Source organism: Eubalaena glacialis, chromosome 1 (assembly GCF_028564815.1).
Source record: "Eubalaena glacialis isolate mEubGla1 chromosome 1, mEubGla1.1.hap2.+ XY, whole genome shotgun sequence".
Classification (NCBI taxonomy): domain Eukaryota; kingdom Metazoa; phylum Chordata; class Mammalia; order Artiodactyla; family Balaenidae; genus Eubalaena; species Eubalaena glacialis.
The window spans coordinates 8,348,531-8,371,009 of record NC_083716.1 but is presented as its reverse complement, the minus strand read 5'-3'; the positions used below and the strand labels follow the sequence as shown (position 1 = coordinate 8,371,009).

Here is a 22,479-nt window from a genome sequence, read left to right as displayed (position 1 = left end):
TGTGCTGAAATTTATCTTGCATAAATCACTAGAAGTGTAGCTGCAGTCATAGGTATATACATATTCCACTCTACAAGATAATCAAATTATTTTCCGATGTCACTGTGCTAATTTACACTCTCACCCACGATGAATAAGAGACCCACTGTCCCACATCCTCTTCAGAGCTCGGCTACTGTTGATTTTGCCAAATCAACGGGTGTAAAATGTTCTCTTATCTGCATTTCCTTAGTACTAGTAATGCTGAACATCTTTTCTTGTTTATTAGCCATATGTTCCCTCCTCCATGAATTGCCTCTTTGTATCTTTGCCCATTTTTCTACTGAGTTGTTTCTATTTTTTTCATTTGTTATTATCTTTTTAAAAATTCTAATTCTTTTCCAATTATATAATTTTCAAATAACATCTCTCAGTTTTTAACCTTCTCTCATTATAGTTTTTAAAATCTTTTGATGAAGAACAGGCTTTTTAATTTTGATGTAGCTAATTTATTAATCTTTTATTATGCTTTGTCCCAGGTGACAGTAAGTCACTAGACCCCCAGGCATGAAATGCAGCCTTAGGAGGAATGCGTCCCACACATAAAATGACTGGAAAGGAGAAAGTAGCAGCAGAAATAAATACCACCTCAACTTTCCTGAGTGTGAGGCCCCGTCCGTTGCTATGATCGGTGCCCTCTTGCAGTTTGCCTTGCTTCTGCAGTTTTGAGGATTGAGAAATAATACCCTTTTGCTCCTGATATTTGACACAGAACCCTAATATTGATGATACTGCCATGAAGATTGGTAGCCAAGGTGCACATTCCTTCTCCCCCGGATGGATGATGGTGAGGGTTGCACAACAACGTGAATGTACTTAGTGCCACTGAACCGTACAGTTAAATATGGTTAAAATAGGATGTTTTATATTATGTGACTTTTACCACAATAAAAAAATTTTTTTTAATAATAATGATAGATAGATAGACAGACAGATACACATGCACAAATATCAAAGGGATATGTGTCAGGGAGAAAATATTTGTCAACTCACTCATCACATATTTACTCTGTTTTTTAGCATTGGGATATATATTGCTTGTGATTAATCGCCTCAATTAGTATCCAGTCTATCTGGTACCTGATTGAACTCAGGTGAACTAAAGACATTCTACCAAATATGTATCTTACTTTGATTGTTACAAAGATATTGAGTTCATTTTTTTTAATGCTACAAGAATTTTTTAAAAATTAGATATCTACTGAATTCCCTGGTAAGTACATTAGATGCAGTTAGGGATAGAAAAAATGTTTCAAAAATATATAATGTGCCCTCAAGCAGCCTACCATTTAGCAAGGGAGATAAAACTAATCATAAATATCTCTTTTACAAGTTTAAAAGTGCCAAAAACTCATAAAGAAGACATGGCTAAAATGGCATGGTGGTTCAGGAAAGGGAATAATCACCTCCATAAACATCTTTATGTAGTCATATCCACTATGTTTCCATAAATTAATGAGGCATTATAGCATAGTTATAAGAACTGGAGGGAGGGGGTGGGATGAATTGGGAGATTGGGATTGACGTATATACGCTACTGATACTATGTATAAAATAGATGACTAATGAGAACATACTGTATAGCACAGGGAACGCTTTCAATGTTCTGTGGTGACCTAAATGGGAAGGAAATCCAAAAAAGAGGGGATGTATGTATATGTACAGCTGATTCACTTTGCTGTACAGCAGAAACTAACACAACACTGTAAAGCAACTATACTCCAATAAAAATTAATTTTAAAATCTTTTATTTCATAATTAATACCATTTAAAATCATTTTCCTCCCCCTGAAAAATCACTGCAAATGACTGTTAAATTTTACCAGATACTTCTTTCTGCAGACAAATTATTTCTTTTTTGTTTTTTTCTATCATTTCATTGATTTTTGCTCTTTTTAATCACAGTCTTTCTACATTTTGGGGGGTTTCTTCTGTTATTCTTTTGCTAGCTTCTTAAGTTAGTTGATGTTCAGCTTTTCTTATTTTGGAATATAATCATTCAAAGGTATAAATTCCTGAAAGCACTATTTTTTTGCTATACTCCACAAATTTTGACATTTAGTGTTCTCATTATCTTTGATTTATTTTTTAGTTGCCAGTATGAACTTTTTCTTTGACCCATTACTTAACTTTCTCTTTTTAATTTTCTAAATACATGGTGATGTTTTCATTAATCTTATTACTGTCTGCTAGTTTAATTGTATGGTGGTGAGAGACTCATGGTCTGCTTGACTCCTATTTTCTGAAATTTGTTGAGATTTCCTTTACAGACAAGAACACCATCAATTTTTGAAAATTCTCCAGGGATAACTCAGAAGAATATGTATTCTCTACTTGTTGGTTGTAGAATTCTTATAGATCCCTATGTCAAGGCTGTTAATTGTTATTCAAATCTCTATCTTTGCTGATTTCTTATCTATCTAACCTGTCCATAACTGAGAAAGGTATTGGTGATGGCAGGTTTGTGTAATTCTCCCTGTGTTTTTAAAGAACAAGCTCAAAAAACTAAATTCTGGACTTAAAGCAAAGACTGAAATCCAAGGACTTTCTATAATTGTGCTAAAATAATTACTTATCTCTCAGAGACTCAAGGCTAAGAAAGCGGGCAACCATATTCCAATTTTGGTCCAAGGGTTCCCAAATTATAACATCACTAGAATCCTCAGCTTTGCCAGATGTCACTAGTATGTTAGCTTGGAAAAAAAGAGGGATTATGTAGGGTGGAATTAGGAAACGTGAGAAAGGATTCAGAAGACCCAGAGGGCCTGAATTCTTTACTTCTCCACCCCCCCATAAGGCGCCCTTGGGCATCCTAACTAAACCACATGGTACTGCCACTGTCTGTCTCCATCATTTGACTGGTTGCTTCTTGAGGTCCTGGAGAACACGATCCTGTGCATCACTAAATGAGGCAACCTCGCTGGCCCTCCTCCAGTAAGTGGTACCCACATGTGCTGTGAGCTGGAGCTCTGGAGAGCTGCCCTCTACCCATTCATCTTTTTCCCCTTGATTCCTCAAGAAGAGAAGCCAATGATTATTATTAATTTTTTTTTTTTTATCTTGCAATGTGCTTGCCTAAAATATAGCATTTCCCAGCCTTCCCTTTGGTGGGTTGATACCGAGTTTTGACTAAATTCTGGCAAGATTTAAACAAAAGTATTATGCAGGAATTCTAGGAATGCCTAGAAAGTTAATTGACTTATCTGAGAGGAAGACTTTTTTTTAACCTTTTCTCTCCTTTTCCTTCAAAGACATGATAGCTCTAGCACCAAGATGGAACTGCCATCTTGAATTATGACCTTGAAAATCAAAGTCCACATGCTAACATATGGAGGCAGAAAGATGACTTTTGGGTTCCTGATGTCCATGGGCTTCTATTTGGCTGGCCCTGAACCATCTGCCTCCAGGGTTCTCTTATGTGAAAAAAGAAAAAAAACACTTTTACCTCGTTAAGCCGCTGTTATTTTGTTTTTTTCTGTTGGTGTACCCAAGTCTAACACTCATACAGTAATCAAGGCAGACCTTTTGAAGGACATATAGGACAAAAGACTAAGGGTAAAGAGCATTTACAGTGGGCAGAGGAGGCAATAAAAGGCATGGGAAATTCTGCGAAAATTGTCTCTTCCACGAGATACTTCTTGCGAAACTAGACCTAAGAAATCTGGGGGAGACATTTCTCATCCAATTGCGTTTTTCTTTCCGAAGAAGCACCACATGTAATAAATCCATGGGGACTTGTGAAAATAAAAATAAGATATCTCAAGTAATCAGTGAGGTCTAAGGACAAATTTCACTGCAATTTCATTGCACTGCCAAAGATGAAGGTTATAATGACCGTAACAAACACGCACAATTCAGGCAAAGTTTTTTCGGGAAGCACTGCAAAGAAATCTAATTAAATGATTTCTCTTCTAGGAAGAATCTCCTCAAATTTCAATTTAAAAGGTAGTTATTATCTAGCACACTTCCCTACTTTTGGAGAAAACATGAAAGGAAGAAATGATTTTGTCTCGTTCTTAAATGTTATATCCTCTGCAAATACCGGTGGGTTTAACTTTGGCCTCCGCTGCTCTAGAGATTATGGGGTCTTTTTACTCACCGTGGCATTTTCAGACAGAAACCACTCAGGGATTGCAACATAGTGATTGGGAACTTTCCGTGGGATGTTCTGTCGGTCCTCTGCCCCCCAGAGCAGTGTGTTTAAGTCAGGAAAGTTGTTGTTGATGTCAATTCCGTCATGGGTCCAGCGTCCCAGGGACCAGCCTCCCAGCTCCGAGCCCTGGGAGAAAATTCAGAATATGAGGAAGCCACAGATTTCTGGACCATTCTGTCTCTCACGTACATGAGGCACCTCCGTCTCCATCTCCATCTCCATTTGGGGTGTGTCTCTAAGCCTCTACGCACCCTCTGACCCAAAGAGGACATCCAAAGGAGAATATTTGGTTAATAATCTGTTAATATTTGGTGGGTGATGGATAACATAGCCAAGCAACTCCAAAGAGGGAAGGCACAGGATCATTCCTGCCATATGGCAGTGCTCAGAAAAGTATTAGGTCTCCCCTGCCTCCTCTTCCTTCACCTCTTCTACACAGGTTGAATGAAACTCCAAGTAGTAATGAGTCTAAGACCCTGTCAGTGCAAAAATCAAACGCCACCATATTAATGCTTTCTCCCTGCAATTCTGGCTCACTATTTCGCACTGCATATCCCTAACCAACCATTTGCACCGATAAATACAACCAAAACTCTGCACTGTAAAACTTGCATTTGATAGGTACCATTGTTTTAAGTATAGTTTTCCATTTTACTCCCAGCTACTGTGATATATAATTATGAATACACAATACAACATTATACTAACTGTAATCTATACATAACTCTCTATATAACTATAACCTATATATATTCTATATCATAATTAGAACATGACATATAAACAATATATCAGAATCATAAAAATAACTGTCCTCAGAGAACTGATGAGAGGATTGTAGGTAATAATCAAGGTTAGAACGTGCCTTAAGTGCTCCATCAATGCTAGGTGTTATTATTATTCTATCCTATTGTTCCCATTGTATATATAACAATATTATAATTCATGTTCATTTTCTTCAGTCTGTTAGTGTCTCCCCATAATTCTCAATTACTGCTGTGCATCTTTCATAAGCCTTGCGTGTTTCCTTGTCTCAGCAGAAAGACACTTAAGAAGAAAGCTGGTAATGTGGAATTCAGATCAACTCATGGCTCAGCACATTGTGCGGCGGGGAGAGGGGGTGGCTAGCTGCTGTGCTGGGCGAGAGGAACGGTCCATTACCCCCTCGTAGGCCTTCTCATAGCCGTCGGGGTTGAGGGAGGGGATGATGTGGATCCGGGTCTCCTCCACCAGGTGGACGATGCGCGAGTTCCGGGCCAAGTACTCCTGGCACAGAAACTGCATCAGCAGCAGCAGCAGCTCCCGGCCCAGCACCTCGTTGCCATGGGCCCCCGCGATGTAGTGGAACTCGGGCTCACCTTTACTCAAAAATGGGAAAAAATAGAGGATCATATCGGAGGCTTCCAGCAAAACAGTCCTCATCACATTGTATTAGGAAAGAAATCTCCGAATAATAGAAACTTACAATTTTAGCCCTCTCTGTTCTTTCAAATCAACCACAATTATACCAGTACAATTTTTATTAATTCCCAGATAGTCAGATATGTAAGAAAATGAGTAGAAAAATCTCAAATGATACCAGCCACGGGGTAGGAATGTTTAGCCTTATTTGGCAAGAACAAATACAATAACACAGTGTTTAGAGTTTAAAAGTTACAAATTAAACACAAGCCAGAGCAATTATTTTTCTCTTCGGGGGAGGCAATTATTTTTCTTAAAAGAACTTTGTATTCAATTTTATAAAGATACAGAGATGAATAAATGCAAGCAGAAAATAGTGTCAGGGCAAGTCAGCAGTGACACCGTTTTATAAAGGGGGCCTGTCTGAGCTTGTTCTCTTCAAAGCTCAGCTTTTTCAACGTCGAATTTGTCAGTGCGGGCACGAGCTGACAGCACTTCTGCCTCTTTTGTTGGCCAAGCTACTGCTTTTGCGGAAATGTGATTTCACCCACAGATAAAGCCCTTACCCTTTGAAAGACACTCCTGAGAGAAACTCCTGGAATACTGATGAACATTAAAGTCGAGAGAATCAGACAAATCTTTGCATTTAACTTGCAGTGGATTTCTAAAGGGCTCACAATTTTACCAAAAAGAAAAATCTCTGACCCCACTCCCGCTCCCCCAACCCACTGACTTGTAGGAGAACATAGTTTTGGGAGTGATTGAATGAGAAATGGCTGAAAACAGGAAATGCTTGAAAATAGGATGGAAATTTAAAAGAAAATTAAGGGAACCACCTCTAACTAGAGCCCTTAATGACCAGGGAGCCCAGAATTTTCTCCGGGAAAAAAACTCTGTCCTAACCATCTCCAGCCATTTTCCTCTTTGGTTAGCGTGACCGGTCTCAGAGATGGGGAACAGAATTAAATACGGTCCCTTTGGAGAAAAGGAGGGTATTTCTTAAGTAATTTGACAGCCCACATCATAAAATGAGGGGTTCGCAGAACCAAGATCTGCAGAATCTACGTGAGAGCGAGTGCATGGACGGCTCCCGGCCTGGTTCGTGAATGTTCTCACAGGGTGACCATCGCCTCGCTCTTTAAGAAAGCACCAGACTCGAAGGGCCAGGTGCACTACAGATGGGCAGCCTCACCGACTTCGTGCTCCCCAGGGTGGTCGGAGATCTCCACAGCGTACAGCTTCAGGCCCTGGTGGCTCTTGCCAATGTTGTAAATCCTGGTGATGTTGGAGCACATTTCATTCACGACCTTCATCAACTGAGAAACAAGATGGGTTTACGGCCCTACACAAGGATGGCCACGCTGCACGGAGGGCAGACCTCTCAAGAAGACAGCCCTCTCCCACGGCCCCCTGCACACGCCCACCCTCCTGCACACCAGTGCTATCCCCCGGCCTGGAATGTCCTCCTTGTGGCCCCTCTGCCCTGTCTTCCAGCACTTCGTGCTTGTGTTTATCACCTTCCTGGGCTGTAGTGTCACCTCCCTGGGTGACGAGGTATTACCTTTTCACTTTGGTTTCCTGTTTTCTTATTGTGCCCTCATTAGACAGACTAAGCCTTTTCTCTCTATACCCTTGCCTAAATAAATATTTATTACTGAATATCATTTTTTTCTTACACTGTAATAGCAATCTATGATGTCAGGCTGAAGAAACACACACGGATTCGCCCTCTGGAACTCAAAGTGAGGTAACAGATGGAGTGGTACCATCGCCACTTCACTGGTGCCAAGCAAGGGGTGCGTGGAGGCCAGGGTGACGGGAGCCGTGCAGTGAAAGGGTGAGGGACGCAGGCTTCCACGAGAAAGTGAAATATATATGGGTTGTTTCCTGAATTTTGCTTGGACAGTCGAGCTTGTCAGACAAGCTGCCAAAGGAAGGGAAGAGGGTCTGCTAATCACAGGAGCCCTGGGGCAAAGGACAGAGACACCCCCGCCAGAGGCTGCTGTGCCTCCCATCTCTGAACAGGTACCTGTGAGTGAGCTGGGTAAGTGGCCTTGACTTTCTGGGGGAAACTGTTTAGCCATCCCCAAGTGAAAGAAGCTCCGATTCAAAGGATGTCTCTGCCAGGCACCAGACTAGCCACGCTTCCCCGTGGTAGGGTCAGGTGCATTCATGAGATAACTTCTGACAGGGTGTTACAGACCAGGAGGGAAGCTTGGGTGCTGTGGAAGCAGCGAGGGAGGACATCCCAGCCTGGGCGGTGGGCGCCCACCAGGTAGGGCTTCATCCTTTTACAAGACGAGCAGGAACTGGGCTGGTGGTGATGGAGGAAGGGGTGGCATGGGCCTGGGTGTGCTCTAAGCATCTTTCAAAACATTCCTCATCAACCAAATGATCCATAAAATGTCTTTGTAAACTGTAAATAAACAACTCTGTCTCAAACGTTATGGTAGGTTAAAATCTATGGAACTGGTAAATCGGTATGGTAGAATTCCTGATGGAGTGGAGTGACATTGCACTTGGTTTGCCTTTCGTAACAGAGCATTCTGTACTGCTGGGTGGAGGGCGATCCCGGGGCCTCGGTGCGCATCTCTAAAGGAATGGAGCTTTTGCTGCTGGTGCTTTGCTTTTACGACACACCTACAAGGTGTTACAGCCGCAGCCCTGGTCAGGCATTCAGGGTCTATTCTCTCACCACTCCTGGGAAGGGGGAACATGCTTTGCTTTATGATAACTCACTTTGTGTTATAATATCTAGGTGAGAGAAAGAGAAAGCTGACTATAAAGGACTCTTGTTCAAAGAGGGAAGAGGCAGAAACCCACCACCACTGGAGAAACCACATGCCAGCAAGGTTAATGTAGCTTCACACCTCTCACCATGAGGGATACATACCGAGGGGCTGAAGTGGAGCCACATAGGAGTAGGCCAAGTTTTAACAAGGGACATGGTGATAATGTCACTAGCAATGTTCACCATCGCGGTCATAGTAAGTTCTATTTCTCTACTGAATCTCATCGTGACGACCACCAGTGAAGTAGATAAGCAAGGAGGCCTGTCCCCATTCTACAGATATGGAGACTGAGGCTCAGAAAGACATTGAGGGATTTGCCCAGGGTCACCCAGCTGGTACCAGGTGGAGCCAGGGCTTTGGACTCTTGAGTTCTTATCTGTCCATGAAGGTGCAGCAGAGCAATCGAAACAAGCAATGCCGCCTCTTTTGTCTGTTGTACACGGGATTGTTCCAGTAGACGGCCACAGCACAAGCACCATCTGATTTGGGCCTCTCATACCAGTCCCTGCTGACCACACACGCTCCACTACCAGCATGAACCTCAGCAAATCCTGATCAGCAGGTGACCCACTGTCCTGCGTTCAGATCAAGGACCAGTTCTGCAGACACAGAGCCACTCGGCTCATCCTGAACTAGGTGATCAACACAAGCATTCAGTACACAGTCTGGCCGTCATGACCTTGACATTGGAAAAAGACAAACAGCATCTTCTCTTGGATGCACACTTAGCCAGGGATACAGCCTCTCAGGATGGGGTGATTCTTAGCCATAACTCATCGGAGTCACCTCTTCATCCTCTACCCACCATTGCAGTATTTTTATACCAGTCCCATTTTCCTTCTTGGTGTTGTGGTATCACAAGTATCTTTTCCACGCACAGGAACGAGAACACGGGCATTTGAAGACTCCCTTTAGGAAGGTTCTTGACAATTCCCTCCGCACCGTGGCCCTCTGCAACGCTGGGAAGGATTTCTCCAGGGGCCATGGGCACCCTCACAAACGCGGCTGGTGAGCCACCTTGCTTATTCCCAAAAAGAGTCAAAGAGGATTTTTTGGAGTCTGAGTCTTAATGGTAAATGTTTGAGTCTTGATGTCTAAAGTAAGAGAGAGGGACAGAATTTTCTTCACTGCCTTGTTGAGGAAGCATTCATCCTCAACAAGGATGACATCACCCAAAGGAGGTGAAAATTGGTTTTCCGGGGGCTAAAAATCTTAAATATTACATGCATTGTGGCCCTCCAAAGTGCAACCCTACCTAACAAAATTTTATTCCTTCATTTTTAATGTAATGAGTAATTAAGAAAAGTGTCTAGAAAGGGCCAGTAAGGAAACATGGTTGAGAAACACTGCCCTCGAGAGTAGTGGGTTTTGTAAGAGGCTCAGCATCCTCAAGACTCTGTCTCCTCATCTCTGAGGAGGGAATAAATCACATCCTGGGATCTACTGAATTCCTGGCTCTGTTGCTTCCCTCCTCTCCTGAAGGAGACAGAAGAAAGAGCCCCCTTTCCTAGTGATTCAGTTTCGAGCAATACATCAGAGGATCAGAGCGATACATCAGAGGTAAATTAAGTGCACGATGACACTTGCTGGAGCAGGTTTCATCCTCTCACACAAGTCACTGCAAGTGGGGAGCTATCCAAAGGCTCCAGGGCAGAAAGGTAGCTGAGAAGACTGATGCATCCACTCACTGGAATATTCCGCAGCACCCAACGACAATTATGAAGACAGCAATGAGACACGGCTAATGATCCAATGTTAAGTGAGCAAATCTGGGCAAAGTTGTAACCATCCTCTGATCAAAATCGTATGAATTCTGTGAACATAGAAATGCAAACCCTGGATAGAAATGGGGGAAAATGAAAACCACTGATCCTTTAGGGTATTGGGTTCATGGAGGAGTAACCTTGAGACTTTTAGTTTGTATTTGATATGGTTACAATATTGTTTATCCAATGAATTAAAATGTTAAAAAAAAAAAAAGAGAGAGAAGGGAGAGGAGAAAAAGTCCTCTTCCATCATCTTTACTCATTTGTCTGAGAAACGTACACTGCATCTGATCAAGTGAAAAGGAATTCCAGAGGGAGGGGGAAGGAAGAGAGCCAGGGTGGGAGGTGTCCCGTGGCATGCGGAGCTGGGCTTGTCTGGATCCGCAAGCCTGCTGTCCTGCCCGGGCTTCCTGCCACCATCGTCCACCCCCAGGGTCAGGAGCTCAGCGACCCCGCCACCTGCTGCCCACGACCATCCTCAGCTGCCCGGGAAATCAAAACCACTAGCCGGCTGCCTTCCAACCCACGTCTCTCCTGGACTCCTTTCTACTGTCTCATGCCACACGGTCCTTATCAGCCAACCAGCCAGAATTTCCTGAGCACTTGGCACCTGACAACAGCAGGTCCCCAACCAAAGTCCAATCTTTTTAACCTCTCCCCCAAACCACTTTTTTCTGCCGTTGTGGACGGTATCCCAGCCCCTGGGAAGCACACCAGAACCCTATCTCTCTCCAACTTATTGGGGAATCCTAGGACTGGTCAGTCCCCTTTAGAAACCCCTCCCCCATCCTTCTTCAGACCCGGCAGGTCCCTCTCCTGGGACAGGGACAGAGCTCACCAGTCTACTGTCCATACAACTGCCAGAAGGATGTCCCCAAACACAGCTCTGCGCCTGGAAAAGACCTCCCGATTCTCAGACTCAAGACTAAAGCCTCTCCTGGCACTGCCAACTGCCCCAGAAACAGGCCGTCCCCTCCTGCCTCCACGGTCCTGTTCCCGTTGTCCTCGCTGCTCAGACCACCCTTCCTTCTGTCTCTTCCCGCCACAGGCCCTGGATGACAGCGGACCTCATCGGCAGCCCCATCCCTCCCCAACCACGGCCGGCCATGCCGGCCACCTCTCCCTCCTGTTCCCCAAATATCTCCCCCGCAACAACCTCAAAAGTGCAGTTATCCAGTACACTTTATGGATTTAAGATAAAATGACAGAGTCTCTGCCCTCGAGGTCCCAAACGGCGGAGAAAGGTAACGTACATGTAGACACAGAGATGACGGAGCAATTATGAATGGTGACGCATGCTGGGAAGGCCTTCGTGCTCAGAACAATTAACTCAATCTGCATCATAATATCAGCATTTGCGCAACGGCCTCTTGCCTCCCCCCCCTTCCCCCCATCCCCTTCCCAAGCCCCCGGGGCTCCCCCTGCGGGGAGAACGGTGTCTTATAAGTCAGTGCTCCAGAAATAATTCCCACACACGCTAGTCGCTCACATCTCCTGATTTCCCCTCCAATGCAGCAGCTGTTCTGTTTTCTCTTCCTCCTCCTGCGTTTGCTTCTCATTTTTATGTTTTTTGTAAATGTCTCTCGCAATGCTAGGATAAACTAACATTTTTTTTTTCCCCTGAAGTAGAAAGGTTTCTACAGCAATCTAGCAGACTCTATACAGGGGAATGCTAAAAGCACTGGCTTCTTTCCCATCCCCAGGAGCCAGGAGTCCAAATGGCAAATCACTTCTGGCTTGAACACTCTTCAGGATTGATAGATGCCCCCAACGCCCAACCTCGGACAGTTTCCAGTTGAGTGCTGCGGGGTCCTGAGAGATCGGAGTGGTCACCCAGTGTCCCCTGCAGGGGCTGCATTGCTTTCTCGGGTTCCTCTTAGCTCTAACATCTATCAAGTGATGGGGACCAGAGACCCCCAGGGTAATGAAGCACATCCATTAGCTCTCCTCATATGAGAAGGACCTCCATTCTCCATGCGGGACAACTATTTAAAGATACCACACTCTCTGTGCAGTGAGCTCATTTTAAATGCATTTAGATAGATTGCTTTTGACATTAACTGTACCAACTAAGTTGATATTTGCCTAATTTCTGGGCAAAAAAGATGTCCCGAGATGCCCACTGAGCAAAGCTGTGTTAAGACATGAGTGCTTCATAAAATGGAATGGTGAGCAGTCACATAAACACCCGAAAATGGAGAGCAGCAGGGATGATTCACAGACCTCAAGTCCAAACACATTATCCTGATTTCTGCAGAGCAAGACCACAAGACAATTTCTTTAGCACGTCCCACCTCCAAGTCTGTGCTGACAGGTGCCTGGAAGCTGTGTGTATCTCAAATTAAATGACATGGAGACTAACTGGGTTTGTTGACTCCCTGGGATGAAGCAGAGAGCCTTCGTGGCAAAGCCTAATTGCTCCGACCTCAGGAAAGTCTCCTGCCCTTGTACCGTGTGGCTGGTACCGCTCCCTCAGCACCTATGAGCCCTCGCTTTGAGCCACGTTATTTTGGCCTTTGGTGAATGCTTGTTCATTAAACATATTTGTGAGTACATTTCTCTGTTCCTTCTCTTCCGACAGATTCTTACATGTCTAAGGGTTTCTCATTTGCCAACACTTCCCCGCGCTTTCTAGCACAAGGCTTGGGGGGAACGCTGAACAGGATTACACAGGCAAAGCACTCAGCATAGGGCTGCTTTTTTAGCCTGTCCTAAAAAACTCTTGGTCCCTTCTCCCTTCTGCACCCACTAGATAAATGCTGTCAATAGCTCAGGATTACTTGGTTTCTGTCATTAAATCTGGGGACAATCTCATCTGGGACGTCTTTTCCTCCTAACAGTCTTAAAGCACTGAGAGCCATAAGGTATCAACCAGCTGTTCTGAAACCTGCCTGTATATTAGAATCACAAGGAGAGCTTTAAATAATTTAGCTTCCCCAGTCCCTTTTCCTCAGGATTCTGCTTTAATTGGCCAGAGGCAGGTTTCAAGTATAGGTATTTTTCCAAATTTCCCCCAGTGATTCTAATACCGAGAATCAGAGAATCAGAATAACAAGGGGAGTGTTACATACTCCCTCGGTGACTCAGTTTCCCCATCAGTAAGATAAGGCCAACAACAGTCCTGCACTCCTAGGGTGGTTAGAGAGACTGACCATGTTAACATAGGTAAATTCCTAATGTAGGGAAATTGATGTAGGTCGTATGTGAGAGCTTCCTGCTGTTACTATTACCAGTGTTATTCCGGATTCTTTTTCTTCTTCGACTCTGCACATGACTATTGTCCTTAAATCAGTGATACCACTCAAACACACAGTGATGTATTTTTTTAAATTGAAGTATAGTTGATTTACAATATTGTGTTAGTTTCAGGAGTACAGCAAAGTGATTCAGTTTTATATATATATATATAAAACATTATTTTCCATTATAGGCTATTACAAGATATTGACTATAATTCCCTGTGCCATCCAGTAAATCCTTGTTGCTTATCTGTTTTATATATAGTAGTTTGTATCTGTTAATCCCATGCTCTTAATTTATCCCTCCCCCTCTCCCTTTCCACTTTGGTAACCATAAGTTTGTTTTCTATGTCTGTGAGTCTGTTTCCGTTTTGTATATAGATTCATTTGTATTATTTTTTAGATTCCACACATAAGTGATGTCATATAATATTTGTCTTTCTCTGACCTACTTCAGTAAGTATAATATTCTCTTGATCCACCCATGTGGCTGCAAATGGCAATATTTCATTCTTTTTTATGGCTAATATTCCATTGTATATACATATACCACATCTTCTTAAGCCAATCGTCTGTTGATGGGCACTTAGGTCGTTTCCATGTCTTGGCTATGAACATTTGGGTGCATGAATCTTTTCAAACTAGAGTCTTCATTTTTTTCTGGATATAAACCCAGGAATGGGATCGCTGGATCATATGGTAGCTCTAGTTTTAGTTTTTTAAGGAACCTCCATACTGTTTTCCATAGTGGCTGTCACCAATTTACATTTCCACCAACAGTGTAGGTGGAAGAAGTATAGTATTAAATCAGAAAGCTTGGCTTCGAATTCTGCTTCAATCACTTGCTGGCGAGGGAGGTTTCCTCTGGTCACCTGAACCCCAAGGCATTCTCAGCCTCGAAACTACAAGCATTTCCTGTGGCTTCAACAAACCATAAAAGCACAAAAACAAACACCTACGTGCTTCTGGGCACAGGAAAGATTTCTCTTTGACAAACCTGGATCTTACCTGACGCATTTCCTTATAGTTGTGGTGCTTAAAATCCAGGTCATCGGTGGTGGTCATTTCATTCCGTCGGTGATAATAGTTATTTGGATCTAGGGACAGAAATATGGTTTTGAATTCATTCACATTATTCTATTACTTGTGGTGGCTGTGTTAGGTGCCTGATTTGTGTGGGAACACAGCTCAACCTCCAGCTTCTAACTTTCGCACAGAGGTGAGAGAGCCAACTTTCAAGAAGCATCTTAAGAGTCAGAACTACCCAGTGGGGAGAGCATGGGCCTGGAGCCAGAATGCCTGGGTTCCAATCTCTTCTACTTGTGTGCTGTGTGACCTTGGATAAGTCACTGGAGCAGTTTTTCCTTAGCGTCTTCACCCATAAACAGGGGAACACTGGTACCTCCCTCACTGGTTTATTGTTAGTATTAGTGCCTGGCAAACAGTCACACTAATTGAAGGAAGGAATAAGTGAATGAATGAATGAATGAATATCACAATTGCATGGAAATTTTCAGAAGTGTGGTAGACTCTATCAGTTGCTTGCCCAGCATGCAGTCCACCTTCATCCTTCCTAACAGAAGCCCTGTGTTGTTTGGGAATCCCCACTTCTCCACTTCTAGGAAACTGACCTTATGCCTTAAGCTCCAGGGGTCCTACATGACTGGTCTAAGCCAATCAGAACATAGCACTCCTGGCCACTCTTATTGGTCCAGATTGAAGGGAAGGACTTTAATGGCACAGAGGAGTGAGTGAGAATCTCTCCAGAGTAGAGGACAGAGAGAACCTCAATAGCTACTGAGTGAACCAACCCTAGATCCCCCATCAACCTCCCTTGGGACTTCCAATCACGTGAGATAAAGAATTCCCTGAACTGCTAAGCCAGTGGGAGCTGGGGTTTCTGTTGTTGGAGCCGAAGCATCCTAACAGGCATAATCAGGCTGCATTAGCAGTGGTGACCCCTGGGGACTGGGGAGGAGATGTCTGCTCTTGACTTAATTCTCCTCCAGATAAATTGACTTTTGTCTTTAATTCCTATAAGCCGATGTCGTTTATACAACTACAAAAACAAAGAGCACCCAGAAGAAAGGAGGGGAAAAGGAAGAGGAAGAGCTAGAAGGAGGATGGGGGGGGGAAGGGACCACTCAGCAGGCCCGCTCCTGACCTGACAAAAAGTCGTGAGGCTTACAGAGCCTCAGCCAGGCTTGCCATCTCCAGCTCCATCTCCATCTCCATCTCCATCTCCATGCAGCCAGAAATCCTGGTCAGCTCAGATCCCTCCCCAAGGTAGAGAGCACATGGTGCTTTAGACAAGTTAACCTACTAACTCAGGAACCACGTGAGCAAAGCTGGAACCATAGCAGCTGTTTGATGCAAGTGGCTCAAGGGATAATTCTGGAGGTGATGGCAGTGGCGGGTGATGGAAGGATGAACACCTGCTCCCAGTGGTAGTAGGAGCAGGGAGTCCTAACTCATGCCACCAAACGAGGCCCCAGACCAGCAACACTGCCTGCTTGTAAGACGCAGCCTACGCCTACTGGATCCGAATCCACATTTTAAAAAATCCAGAAGTTTGAGAAGCACCGTGTTAAAGTACTGAGCACGCTGCCAGCAGGGTTGAGGTCCGCGGTGCACATCACACACATCTGCGATCACGTGAGCTGGCTGCCTGTCTGCAATCCACAGCCACCTGGAACCTAAATGCCGAGGTCCCCTTAAAGACTGGCTTCACCCTTGAGAACTGCAGCCACATGCGGCACGTTGAAAATCATATATAGACCCACACACCAATAACGACTCGGTGTCTAATATTCACAGAAGGTTTTCCAGTAACACTATTAGAAACAAATAATCACCATTGAAAAAGAAATAATGTGGGTGGGGGGCAAATCGGCATTCTGTTCAAGAAAGAAAGCAAAAGTAGTTCAGGTTCAGCAAAGGCCCCCAGTTATATTCCAAGCTCTCTCCTTTGGGGAGTGCAGGCTGACCGTACCCTCCAGCAAGCCTCCTGCCCTTTGATTTCCAAACCTGTATGTTTCAAAGCCAAGGTAAAGCACATTTTCACATTACTTTACACTGAATTTACCCACCTGCTGATTCCTTAGAGCTATTCAACACCCCGCCCCCAAGTCCCAGGGGCCTCTTTCCAAAACTCTTCTTGAAAAGCCCCTTTTGTCTTCAAACGCAAGGTATGCCTTCAAGGTTCTTAAAAAGGATTGAAGAAAAACTCAGAACTCAATGTAGAAAGATCTCCATGTTTGGCAACATCCTTCCTTCCTTGAGACTAATCAATTTGAGGATATGGGTACAAGTTCCAGAACTGACTCGGAACCACAGATGAACATTTTCACAACCTTCAGTCTTCCACCTTTCGAACAAATACTTCTTAACTTGTCCACTTATTCTGATTGGATAAAGTTTTATTGAGAACCTGTCAGGGGCCCAACACCGTAGGTAAGGAGTAAGAACCAAGCCCGCCCCCTCCCTGGGGCCCATAGTCTACAAACCCATCCCGTTAGTCAGCCAAACCCACTGTCCCCTTCTCTCTTCTGTGGACAAAAGAATCCCAGTCTCCTGTGGGGAATCTATTCTAGATGCTTCCAATGGAATAGCCTTGCCCAGCACTCACAGGTATGGGCGTGTGACCCAGGTTCAGCCAATGAAAACACACGTCCTCTGGTCACAGCCACTGGCTCAGAGATGGTCCCAGGATCCAAGCTGGGCTGATAAGACGACTCCTCCCAGAGCTCCTCCCCATGAGGGTCTCCTGCTGGCGTCACTCACATGGTGGATGAGTTTGGGGTGTTAGTGGCCAAGCTTCCTGCCTGCACGGTGGTGAGGAGGGGAGCTCTGACTGTACCAAGAAGGCCCTGAGATTGCAGACCTATTCCTACCTGAAGCCAGAGTCAGATCTAACCCCAGAATTTTCATTCCTGTGAGCTAAAATTTTCCTCCTCCCCCCACCCCTCCCAAGGTAATTTGAGTAGGACTTCCGACATTTGAAACAGAAGTCCGGATTTAGTCTGCAAGGCTTTTATCCTTGCAGATGGAGCTTTGGAGAATCAGTCTCCTGCTTCCTTTCACGTGGCTGGTTTCATATATCAGATGTACTGAAAACCAGCTGATTCCTTCTGGAACACCTTAGTAATGGGAATAGACAAACTGCAGATGCGGCACGTGGAGTCTAAAACTGCCCTCCCGACATTCCTTCTCGTATTCGGTGACTCAAAGTCCTGCTCCGTCCCAACGGGTCTACTCATTAAGCCTCTTTTGGGTTGAATGATGCCCCCCCCCTCCAAAAAGATATGTTGCAGTCCTAATCCCCAGGACCTTAGAACGTGACCTTATTTGGAGAGAGGGTTTTTACAGAGCTAATCAAGTTTACATGAGGTCCTTAGGGTGGGCCCTATTCCATTATGACTGTGTCTATCCAAAGGGGAAATGTGAACACTGAGAGAAGCACGCAGGGGACACCATGTGACAATGAAGGCAGAGATGGGGGTGATGCACCTAACAAGCTGAGGAATGTCAAAAATCAGACAGCAAACCACCAGCAGCTGGGGGAGAGGCAAGGAACAGGCCCTCCCTCATGGCGTCAGAAGGAACCAGCGCTGCTACACCTTGATCTCAAACTTCTAGCCTCTAGAACTGTGAGACGATAACTTTCTGTGATCCTAAGCCACCTGGATTTTGGTACTTAGTTACGGCAGCCCTGGAAACGACTCCACACCCTGAACGTTCCCAGCTCCTCAATGATGTGGACACTCGCTATTCTCATCCCAAATCCGGCACCAGCTCACTGCACTATGCAGACCAAACCCCATTACTGGACATCCAAGGGAACACCACGATTCTTGGACCATTCTGCTCAGCTGTTTGCTGCTTTGGGGGTTGGGATCTTGCTTTGCGGTTGCTCAGCTGGAAGAGGAAAGGCTATCTTTCCTGGAAAGCGGGCTCACTGCAATCTACAATCGCTAGTCTCATGACATGCTTTATCCAGAACAGGCAAATCCATAGAGACATTGCAGATTAGAGGTTACCCCGTGGAGGGGGATCCGGAAGTGATTACTCAGTGGGTCCAGGTTGTTTTGGGGTCCATGACAAAGTTCTGAAACTAGAAAGAGCCAGTGATCATACAACCTTGTGACTATACTAGCACTGAACTGTATGCTTTAAAAAAGCTTAATTGTATGTTATGTGAATTTCACCTCATTTAAAAAAAAATTGCTGGCCTCCAAGTGCTCTCTGAGGACTAAGGAGGATACCAGAAACACAGCCACCACAGATGTTTCTTTCCCTGCCACGAGGCCAGCCCCTCACCCAAGGAAATGCCCACCACTGTGGCCTTGTGACCTCCCTAAGCCCCGACACCCCCAGCACAGAGCCCTGAGCACAGATGACCTGGTACCATATGCAAACAGCACCAAACCCCTTCTGCAAAGAGCTGGCTCCCTAATGAGGAGAAGTCACACTTGTCCAGGCACCAGCTGACTGTTCTTATGACAAGGTCACTCCAAAAGGGGCAAGGGGGAGACGTGGACCCCCAGGCAGAGCCCAATATGATCTTAGGTCATTACTGTCAGTGCAAGCATCAAACCCACAGCTCCACGTGGCTCCAAAGAGGGAGCAGCACATCATTCATGCTTATTTCCTTGCCGCCCCACCTCATATAACCCGACCGCATAGCCTCTCCACCACGCTGCTCGCGTGAGTCCAGGAAACCCTCTGATTTCTTGGCTGGCGCTCCTCCTCCAGGAAGTCCCAGGGCCAATCTGCAGCCTGACTGACAGGAGAAACTGTCAGGAAAGGCAATTTTCAAGAGTGTTGCTGTTTATACAGTTTTCCTAAGATAATCAACATCAGGCAGTTGGACAAGAAGAGAAATCACATGTTCATTTAAACTCAGAAGGGCAAGCTGCCTTCTGTGACAGGGGGACAGGCTGCAGCCAGCAAGCCTGGAGCCCCCTGAACTGAGAGGGATTCACTGGGGAAAAGAGGCCGACACGCCTCCCCCACTGGACAGCAAGAGCTCTGGGAGCAGCAACTGTGGCATCTTATCTCAGAATCCTTGGGCCCCGACTCAGAACGGGTGCCCCCGGAGCATTTGATATTTGAATGAATGAGTGAGGAATGAACGGATGGATGGATGGATGGATACTCCAATCAAGTTATTTAGAAAGGGCTAGTTACAAAAAGATAGCACTTTCTAGGGCCCAGGTGACCTCTGAGAAGAGGCCCACTTTATGCTGTGATGCTATTACCCTATCACTGTGGCAGAACAGAGAATGGACGGTAGGGTGGAGCGAGTGGTAAATGAAAACCACATCCTCGGGACTGAGGATAATGTCTTTGGATCTGTTAGTGTACTGGTTTCCTAGGGCTGCCATAACAAAGCGTCATAAACTAGGCAGCTTGAAACAGAAATTTCTTCTCTCACAGTTCTGAAGGACAGAAGTCTGAAACGAAGCTGTCAGCAGGGCCGTGCACTTTCAAGGCTCTCAGAGAAGATCCTTCCTTGTATCTTCCCAGTTTCTGGCGGTTGACAGCAATCCTTGGCTTGTAGCCTCATGGTTCCAATCTCTGGCTCAGTCATCACATGCCTTCTCCCTGTGTGTCTCTGTTGTTTTCTCTTCTTTTTTTTTTTTTTTTTTTTTTTTTAATTACAGGGCACATGGAATTGCAACTCTTCCTCTTTTTTTTTTTTTAATTTTATTTATTTGTTTATTTATTTATGGCTGTGTTGGGTCTTCGTTTCTGTGCGAGGGCTTTCTCTAGTTGCGGCGAGCGGGGGCCACTCTTCATCGCGGTGCACGGGCCTCTCACTGTCGCGGCCTCTCTTGTTGCGGAGCACAAGCTCCAGACGCGCAGGCTCAGTAGTTGTGGCTCACGGGCCCAGTTGCTCCGCGGCATGTGGGATCTTCCCAGACCAGGGGTCGAACCCGTGTCCCCTGCATCGGCAGGCAGATTCTCAACCACTGCGCCACCAGGGAAGCCCTGTTTTCTCTTCTTAAGGACACCAGTCATTAGATTTAAGGCCCACCCTAACCCAGTACGATATAATCTTAACTGATCACATCTGCAAAGTGCCTCTTTCCAAAAACAAAGGTTACATTCTGAGGTTCCACGTGGACATGAATTTTGGGGGGAGTGTGGCCTGACTTGGTGAAGAAAAGTGGAAGGTAGTAAAGCAAATAGATTTAAAAGGTCCTTGCAGCTATGCTAATCCAATAGAACCCATCCTTCCCCCAATTTATACAAATTGTTGAGAGGGGATGGGGCAGGCTGGAACATTATTACAGTTCAGCGAGATTGGTGGTGGTCTTACAATTAAAACATTTTCTCAGTGGCTTATGAATGGAGGGTATGTGTATTCAGAGAAAGGAGACACAGCATTTCAACGGGTCCTGGCCCGCCCAAAGGAATGATTCAGGGGCACTGCCCTTTAGCAGCTCCCCCATGCTTGAGGGACACAAGCTCCTTTCCACAGATCTTTGTACAGCGCACCACAAGCTCCTCTGGGTCGAATTCAAGACCCTGGACCCCTTGGCACTGTGCAGAGAGAGGACGGTTGCTCAGACCTGGTGGCCAGGAAGACGAGATGGGAGGAGTGAAGACTTTCCCCAAAGAGGTCAGAGTCTCACATTCATAACAGAAGCTGCAGACCAGCACCAGGGGCTCAAGCACTGCCACCCCCTGCCCTGCAGGGTCATTTCCCAGGACCCTGGGCACAGTCCTATCACCCTGTGGGGAAATCGTGTGCAGAACAATGGAGCTCTTTTTTGAACGAGGCAGAGCACATTGCAGTGTTGTTTGCAACAGCAAAATACCTGAAAACCACCAAGGCTGTGATCTGGAAGTCAGCTGGCGTGTGTCTTCACCTGAATTCTTCATTATTAAAAATTTATCTTAAGAAGCTCTCCCCAGAGTTTCTGATTTGCATAGATCCTTAGTCCAAAATGGACAAGTCCATTCAAATTTGGGGAAGAGGACTTCCTTTCACTTTTTAAAAAAATGAACAACATTTAAAAGATTTGTTTGAATTAAAAAAATTTTTTAATCATGGTAAAACACACATAACATAAAATTTACCATTTTAACCATTTTCAAGAGTACTGTCGAGTAGGGTTACATATATTCACACTGTTGTAGAAACAGATCTCTAAAACATTCTCACCTTACAAAACTGAAACTATAACCATTAAACAACACTCCCCCTTTTCTATTCATTTTGAGCTTTAAAAATCCTATTAATAGACCATGGTATAGGGTAATTCATTTTCTAGTTCAAAAATTTCTGGACACATTATTCATGAAGACTTAAAAAGAATCTTCCCCTTCCTCTGCTCCCACCTGAGAGTCCACAGGAAGACAGGCAGGACAGAACAAAGAGAAGCAGAAGCAAAGGTAAATGAATTTTTCATAAACAAGAGTTCCAGGAAGAATAGACTCTGGGTGGTTGCATGTAGAGCATGAAGTCACCTTGGGTTTGAGTGGCTGAGTTGGTTGGGTCACCCCTGCCTTTGGCCTCATTAACTTGCACAAAGGAATTGTGTCAACAAGGCAACTGAGCAAGATTCAATTACCCACATGGACATGGGGGCCCCTGTGCCACCCCAGGCCCTCAGATGTGACCACCACCAGGAGGCGTGCACAAAGGGCAGCTCCCCTCTGGGCAGACTGCTAAGTAACTTCTAGAAGAAAAATGGCCCTAAATATTCAGGGTTGGAAAATAGAACCATTCCAAGTCCATACTTGAAACCCATCCAGATTTCACACTGTAATTCTGTCTTTGTGTTTAAATTGCCCCCAAGACCTATCTTCAAATATACACACACCAAGAATAACTTAACAGGAAAATATTTATTTCATGAGACTCTCACAGGCTGCCCTTTGCCCTTTACCAACAACAGATGAATTCCTGCCCTCAGAGAGAAACCGTGACCCTGCTTTTTAAAGCAAACAGACCAAGGCTGTGCTGAGTGACCTGGCGCAAAGAAGGTCTCACAGACCCCCGCCTACGTCTGTGCCTGCAGACGCAGTGAACTCAGGAAAGCCCAGCAGGCCCTGGGCGGCAGCAGGTGACTGTCATC

The 22,479-nt window shown here is 45.0% G+C and overlaps 1 protein-coding gene across 2 annotated transcripts in view; it reads right to left on the bottom strand.

Annotated features, from left to right (window-relative positions):
• The window catches only part of CPXM2 (carboxypeptidase X, M14 family member 2), a 129,735-nt gene that overhangs the window by 15,739 nt on the left and 91,517 nt on the right, over window positions 1-22,479 (bottom strand). For both annotated transcript variants that reach the window (XM_061185918.1, XM_061185849.1), the window contains exons 7-10: window positions 14,399-14,487; window positions 6,786-6,909; window positions 5,354-5,550; window positions 4,139-4,318 (exon numbers count right to left, since the gene is read on the bottom strand). In XM_061185918.1, coding sequence (XP_061041901.1) covers window positions 4,139-4,318; window positions 5,354-5,550; window positions 6,786-6,909; window positions 14,399-14,487 — 590 coding nt within the window. The remainder of the gene's footprint in view (window positions 1-4,138; window positions 4,319-5,353; window positions 5,551-6,785; window positions 6,910-14,398; window positions 14,488-22,479) is intronic.